Source organism: Brachyhypopomus gauderio, chromosome 9 (assembly GCF_052324685.1).
Source record: "Brachyhypopomus gauderio isolate BG-103 chromosome 9, BGAUD_0.2, whole genome shotgun sequence".
Classification (NCBI taxonomy): domain Eukaryota; kingdom Metazoa; phylum Chordata; class Actinopteri; order Gymnotiformes; family Hypopomidae; genus Brachyhypopomus; species Brachyhypopomus gauderio.
The window spans coordinates 4,640,025-4,648,132 of record NC_135219.1 but is presented as its reverse complement, the minus strand read 5'-3'; the positions used below and the strand labels follow the sequence as shown (position 1 = coordinate 4,648,132).

General features: G+C 44.0%; 1 protein-coding gene across 1 annotated transcript in view; it reads left to right on the top strand.

Annotated features, from left to right (window-relative positions):
• Window positions 1-5,882, top strand: part of lama2 (laminin, alpha 2) — a 170,019-nt gene extending 164,137 nt beyond the window's left edge. The window contains 8 exon segments of the mRNA XM_077016596.1: window positions 1,291-1,350; window positions 1,942-2,054; window positions 2,278-2,467; window positions 2,991-3,149; window positions 3,821-3,974; window positions 4,154-4,284; window positions 4,468-4,690; window positions 5,109-5,882. Of these exon segments, the coding sequence (XP_076872711.1) occupies window positions 1,291-1,350; window positions 1,942-2,054; window positions 2,278-2,467; window positions 2,991-3,149; window positions 3,821-3,974; window positions 4,154-4,284; window positions 4,468-4,690; window positions 5,109-5,263 (1,185 nt within the window). The 3' untranslated portion in view covers window positions 5,264-5,882.
• The last annotated feature ends 2,226 nt before the right edge of the window (window positions 5,883-8,108 follow it).

Below are 8,108 nucleotides of genomic sequence, written 5' to 3'. Positions count from 1 at the left end.
CAAGGCTGAATTCTGCTGGTCTTTGTCCTGCAGTCGTCTGCTGGACACCTCTGTCTAGGGCTAGCAGCACTAGCCCTATTTCTCAATAACGCTTCTCTATAGCTGACTTATTCAACAGGAATCCGGGATGGATTCTGGATTCCCATCACTATCTAGAGCCCAATAAGTAGCTAGAGTCCAGTCAACACCTGGAATCCCATCAGAATCTAGAGTCTCGTCATTAGCTAGATAGAGTCCAAGCAACAGCTTAGAGTCCCATTGCTAGCTAATGTTCCACTTTTAGCTAGAGTCCAAACAGCTAGAGTGGCATTTTTAGCTAGAGTTGAGTCATTAACTAGAGTCCAATTAACAGACAGAAACCAATCAACAGCAAGTGTCTCATCATTAGCTAGAGTCCAGTCATTAGCTAGAGATCAATCAACAACTAGCGCCTTATCCTTAGAGTTCAAACAGCTAGTGTCTTATCCTAGAGTCCAATCAACAACAATCATTACCTAGAGTGTCATTGTTAGCTAGAGTTGCATCATTATCTAGTTATAGAGGTCGTCCTGTGCAGAACCAGGTGTGGCTAATCACATAAAATGAAATCTTTGTATTATTGGAGGCACCTACAAGGTGAACCTGTAAGTAAAGGTTTCCACCTCTATTTGAAGTTTACGTTATATTATCGCAGGGTGATATACTGCGAATAATAACCGAGTGGTGGTCGTTGATTTACCAACACTCAACTGATGTCAAGTATTCTGATGAGTGTATACAGTGGAGCATATGGTTGGTGATGGTATGAATCATTTATGAAGTCTGGTAGCGTGGTCGGCACTGGGTGAAGATGATGGATGATGCTGACGTGGTAACGCTGAGGTCTCATCCGTCACCAGGCCTTCCGGATCATTCCACAGTTCTATCATACGTGCCAGGATGAATAACACTGCTGACCGATGGACATGCTGTTTATAATGCATGCTTCATGCTACTCCGTAGAGCCTTGCTACCTGCTCTTAGCTTATTAGCCTTATATAACTGTTGACTAGCTACAAGGGTTGAGTGTATTGTGTGTGTGTGTTCTGACTGCACAGATGGGTTAAAAGCGGAGGACAAATTTCGATTGGGGTATAAAAATCACAATTGACAAAATATGGCACATTTCATTTTCATTACATTTCATAACCAATAAACGTGTGCTAGTGAGAGTCTGATGCTGTGGCTATGATGGCCTTGTGACAGCTGTCTGTCACTGCATGATGCTTCCGTACCTTTCACCCTCCTGCCTCTGCCCTGCTTGCTTCTTAGGCTCCGCCCCCTGCTGAGGTCATCCCCCTTTCTGAGGTGCCCGATGTCAATCAAAAAGCGGTACTATCATACATCCACTTACCAACACACACACGCACACACACATACACAAAGTACATACACACACATACACACACACACACACACACACACACACACACACACACACACACACACACACACACACACTGTGTGTAAGTAGACAGAGGCCTATGAGGTCTGTCTAAAGACTCAATATGTAACAATAAAGCTTGCTCATGTGTCCGGTCTGTTTATATTTCAGCCTGTTTTCAAGTGTGTAAGCAGTATAGGTACTGAATGCAGATATGATGGTTAAGAATATCTCCAAATAGAGTACTGTTGCACCATCTACTGGCAACCTTTAAAACTGCAGCAAACATACATTTGATATGTGCATGGCTGGGAAGCTGTGGCCGGGACCACATGTGTGCAAACCCAGTCCTGCAGGGCCACAGTGTAAATGTGTTGGTGGTGGGCTACAGGATCCCTGAGCGGTTCACCAGGCTCTCTGTAAGGAGAGAGGCAGAAGCAAAGAAAACTCTGGTCTTTACAGTGCCAGGGTCCAAAGGAGCTCTAGCCAGTCTCTCTGGTCATATGTCTGAGTGTCATTCTCTTTATCCAATCACACAGGTCCAGTGTGCAGCTGAGGTGGAGCCTGTTGTCTTGGAATTAGCAAAGCAGTTTGGCCTGTCGCGAAACAGCCACATGGCTTTTGAGTTTGATGACAAGAAAGTGAAAAACAGGTGCAAGCAACGTCTTCTCACTGAAATCATCACCGCCATTCAGCAGAATCCTGACTGTTTTCACCTCTGGTGTGTGTGTGTGTGTGTGTGTGTGTGTGTGTGTGTGTGTGTGTGTGTGTGTGTGTGTGTGTGTGTGTGTGTGTGTGTGTGTGTGTGTGTGTGTGTGTGTGTGTGTGTGTGTGTGTGTGTGTACGGATGCGTGCATATGGGACCCTCCTCTCAGCCTAGTGATTGAGTTTGAGCTGAAGACCCAGGCTGACTCGGGTTTAGTGTTCTACATGGCGAGGATCAACCATGCCGATTTCGCCACCGTGCAGGTGAAGGAGGGCATGGCTCACCTGAGCTTTGACCTGGGCAACGGCAACACCTCCGTCAGCGTCCCACGCATCATCAACGATGGCCACTGGCACAAGGTACAGCCGCCAAAATGCATCGACACCGCCCGCACACATCACCACCACCCACTTACATCACCACTGCCCTCACACATCAGCACCACCCACTCACATCAGCACCGCCTGTACACATCACCACCACCCACTCACATCACCACCACCCTCACACATCAGCACCACCCACTCACATCACCCTCACTCACACACATCACCATCACTCACACACATCACCATCACTCACACACATCACCATCGCCCACACGCATCACCATCGCTCACACGCATCACCATCGCTCACACGCATCACCATCACTCACACACATCACCATCGCCCACACGCATCACCATCGCCCACACGCATCACCATCGCCCACACGCATCACCATCGCTCACACGCATCACCATCAGTCACACACATCACCATCAGTCACACACATCGGCACCGCTCACATACCTCACCATCACTTACACACATCAGCACTGCCTACACACATCACCATCACTCACACACATCATCACTCATGTGTGTGTGTGTGTGTAGATCCGTGTACGGAGGGATAAGCAGAGAGGCATCCTGACAGTGGACAGCCGGTATTCCAAACACACCGTCAGTCCTAAGAAAGCTGATATCCTGGATGTAGTGGGCATGCTGTATGTTGGAGGTCTTCCAATCAACTACACCACCAAACGCATCGGACCGGTACTGAACACACACACACAACCACTGATCAAAAATGGTTGTCTAACTAAATATATCATCATATAATTTCAATACATAAACTAAATATTAAATCAGTATTGGCTGCCTGCTGACTTGTGCTCGGTCACCAGAGGGAGCCACAGAACTCTTAATCGATAAACATTGTGTCTCTTCTGAAGGGACGCTCCCCCAGTGGTGTGTGTTTAGTCCTGTACTGTCACTGCACAAGGCTAATCGGTAATTTTGTAAAAGGCTCTTGAATTTACTCAAGTTTTCCGCTAAGTCAGTGCTAACCTTGTGAAGCTTGACACAGAAGAGATTGTATTGTTTTAGCAAACCTGCCTCTGGATGAGCTAATGTTGGAGTTTATGCAGAGGTCTTTTCAAGCTTTGTCTTGGTAACCAACCCAATCACTGTTACTCTGTTAGTGAGAGTTCCTCATCATCATCTCTATATCACTATATTCTGCCTTTCATATCATACATTACCTACATATTAACACAGCTTTGTGCATCATTATTTAAAACAATATCAATGATTGTAATTAGGAATATTAAAAGAAAGTGTGTAAGTGTGTGTGTGTGTGTGTGTGTGTGTGTGTGTGTGTGTGTGTGTGTGTGTGTGTGTGTGTGTGTGTATGTGTGTGTGTGTGTGTGTGTGTGTGTGTATAGGTGGTATACAGCATTAATGGCTGCGTCAGAAACTTCCGGATGCTGAATGGGCCAGTGGACATGGAGAACCCCACCTCGAGCTACCGGGTGGGATCATGTTTCGCCAACCCTCAGCCTGGATCTTACTTCGATGGCACTGGATATGCTAAAGCAGGTGGGCTCTAGACACACTAAAGCAGGTTCTAGACACACTAAAGCAGGAGGGCTCTAGACACACTGAAATAGGCCATAGACAGATGGTTGCTTGTAACAGAACTCTTAAAACTGAACTGTCTGTGTGTGTGTGTCTGTGTGTGTGTGTCTGTGTGTGTGTGTGTGTTTCTGTCCATACAGTGGCCACATACAGGGTAGGTAACGACATGTCAGTAGATCTGGAGTTCCGCACAAGCAGGAGCAGCGGAGTTCTACTGACTATCAGCAGCCAGAAGATGGACGGCCTGGGCATCGAACTCGACAATGGCAGGGTGAGGGGGGGGGGGGGTGTAGAGAGAGAGAGAGAGAGAGAGAGAGAGAGAGAGAGAGAGAGGATATTTTGAAGGATATTTTGAAGGCAATAATTACTAAAGGTAAAACTTAAAGTTTGTGTGTGTGTGTGTGTATGGTGTGTGTGTGTATGGTGTGTGTGTGTGTACGTGTTTTCTCTCCAGCTCCTCTTCCATGCTGACAATGGAGTGGGCCGGGTCACAGCCGCCCACCAGCCTGACGAGGAGGCGGGGCTGTGTGACGGACAGTGGCATTCCGTCACCGCCCACAAGCTGAAGCACCGCCTGGAACTGATCGTCGATGGCAAGAAGTCCGAGGCAGCTAGTCCGGATGTCCGCTCCGCCTCTGCCGACACCAATGACCCTGTCTATGTGGGAGGATATCCTGGTGCGTCAATCAAACTGTTGCAATAGTAACAATAATAAAACAGGCATAGTAACATTTACTTGAGGTGCATAGAGCTATATCTCTGTCCACATAGCAACATATTTATGAAGTGAATCCTTATTCAGCTGATGCTTGGGACTAGGGTTAAGGGTTACCAGCTGTGATACACAGTTTAGATATAGGTAGTGGCACAAGAGAAATACCCACATGCTGTAGGAGTTATGAACAGGAGTTCTATTGCCCCATTACACCTGTTATTTCTGTCTATACAAAAACTTAGTAAAGATCTTTTCATTTGGTCGCTTTCTCTCTGTCTGTCTGGTGTGTGTGTGTGTGTGTGTGTGTGTGTGTGTGTGTGTGTGTGTGTGTGTGTGTGTGTGTGTGTGTGTGTGTGTGTGTGTGTGTGTGTGTATTACAGAGGGCTTGAAGCAGTTTGGCTTGACCATCAGCACCTCATTTCAAGGCTGTATGAGAAACATAAAGCTCACTAAAGCAGGGAAGGTTCTGGAAGTGCAGCTGAACAAAGCACTGGAAATCAAAGGAGTCCAACCTCTCACCTGTCCCGCAGCATAGACACACACACACACACAAACACACACGCATACGTACACACACACACACACATGCGCATACACACACACATTGACGTAAATGCACTCACTTATAAAGACTTCCATATCCTACTAAATTGATCATTTAGATCTGGTGATATGACGATGAATCCAAAAACACGAACCAATCCAGAGGTGCCAAAGATTCGCTTTCAGCATGAAATAAGGAAATTAGCCAACGGTGCAGCAGAGTATGAAGAAGAATCCCAAAGAATACAAAAGAATCAATCCAACCTAAAGACGTTCAGGTGGACCACTGCTGCCATAGTGATTTCTGTCACCATGGAAACGAAGGCAGCACGAGCCTCCTCTACTGCTGGCTCAGCAGGCTAGCCAGCAACAGGAAGAGGAAGTTACCTGTTCCAGTGGGTTGGTGGAGAGGCTCTGTACACCTTTAGCACAGGGTCAGCCTCCAGTCATGGATGGTACACTATGCAGGCATTTTTATTTTTTTACTTCTGGTGGAAATGCTTTTTCAATGATGCATGCATTCCTGAGTTGTATTACTCAGTAATTAGATTCATTAAATAATGACACCCATTTAATGCACCCCTAAAATAAAATGTTTATGTGAACTTGAAGGTTTTTGTGATCATTAAATGTGAAATGTGTGAAATTAGGTGGATAACAAACTAATTCAGATATTTTTGCTTAGCGAAATTATGAAGTCGTTTCCCTGTGACAACACGAACTCAAGCTAATTCAAAATAAAAAACAAAATAAACAAGTCGGCGTTTATGTCTGTTGTAAGCTCAGTGTGCAAATTGTACATTGTACACATTTATGGAAACACTTAGATGCTTTCATATTCTTCAAATGGAGTAAATAGTGATGATTATGTACTGGGAGCATTTAGTCTGGGATACTTATACTGGGATAGTAATACTGGGATACTTATACTGGGATATTACTTTATTGAGATATGCTACCCCTGATATATTTACTGAAGGTATTGCAAAATGGTATAAGAATAGGCTCTTGTAGTATACACTCCTTTTGCTGTTAAAATTAAGTTATAATACTATATATATATATATATATATATATATATATATATATATATAATATTAGGCAAACCTTTATGGGATATTACCTACACAACTGGAAATCATCAGGTAGCATTATTCGACAGAGTAGCATAAACTTGCTACGTTGGTATTTTTCAACAAAGAAACACACCATAAATCTGTCAAATCAAATAGGATCTGAGTTCCCTCCCGTTTAATATCAAAGCGCTCATGTCACGTATTTGTCAGCAAAACAAAGATGGCAGCTGGTAGGCCTGTTATTACTGTGCTTTTTTATCTTTATTAGATTGCATTTCTAACTAGATTTGGATTTCATGAAGGAAATACTATAGGGCTTGAAAAGGTGTATCCTATAGTGTAATGTGAGTAGAGTTTAGTGTGTGTTAAGCTGTGTATGGTGTGTGGTAATGTATGCAGTGTGTATGAAGGTGTATAGTATGTATGGTGTATATATTGTATATGGTGTGTATTATGTATGAAGTTGTGCTGTGTATATGATGTGAAGATATTGTAGTATGTACGGGGTGTGTGTGTGTGAGAAAGAGAGTGATTGTGTGTGAATGACTGTATAACATGGAGTGTATGGGTGTATGACAGTATGTGCATTGTTTATGAAGATGTGTACAATGTGTATAGGGTGTGTGTATAGTGTCTGGCTGTATTTGTGTGTCTGTGTTGAAGAAAACCTCTTTGTTTGTGTCTGTGTGTGTGGTATGTGAGAGTGTGAATGAAGGTGTGTATATGACATGTAAGAAGATGAGTACGGGTGTGTGTACGACTGTGCAGTGTATATGAAAGTGTGTATAGTGAGTGTATTGTGTGCATTTTGTGTGTCTGTGTACTTGAACAACACCTTAGGTATGTGTATGTGAATGAAGTAATGTATCTGTGGTGTGTGAATGAATGTGTGCATGAAAGAAGGTGAGTGTGTGAACATTAACATGTGCAGTGTGTATGAAAATGTGTACAGTGTGTGTGTGTTTGTGTCTGTTTAGGTGAACACCTAAAACACCTCGTCTGCAATTTTCTGACGCCCCCCCCCCACTGTATATGTCCTGGCGCTGGCCCTGCTAAGGAGTCAGAAACACTGCACACCTTCATACACACAACATATGCAACATATACATCATACACACTACAAAAACTTCATACATATTTTTCCAACACACCTTCATATACACATACATTCCCACACATCATACACAGCTACACACTAGACTCTACACACACTGTAATCCTCTCACAGTTAGCTCAAACCTTGGTCCCAGGCGGGGGTATTAGCCTTAGTCAGAACATGACACAACGTTTCAAGCCCTCTAGTACTTCCTTCAGGAAATACAAATCTAGTTGCGTCTCCTACCTCAGGTTGCCACCTTTCACAGATGAAAATAGGGGAACGCCCACCACAGGCCATGACCAACATGGCCAAAGTTGCCAGACTCGCATTTTATGTTGTTTTTTTGTTTTGTTTACTAAAAAAAATTAAGTGCAATGAACTTTTAAAATATAAACTAAAGAACTGAATGTAATGGTACATTATTATTTAAATGTTTTTTTTTTTGTAAACAACATTTTTGTAAGAGTTACATACTGCAGATATTCTTTGTGATCCCTGGGGACGTTTTTACCTAAAGAGGAAACGCGTTCGTTTCTGGGGTGCAGACGTGGTGCAGTCATTGATATAGATCAATGGGTGCAATGTCTGGGGTAGCAGAAGAGGCGCGTGACGGATGTGTGGCATGACGTCTGTTGCTAGGAAATGGTGACAGCTGGGCCAGG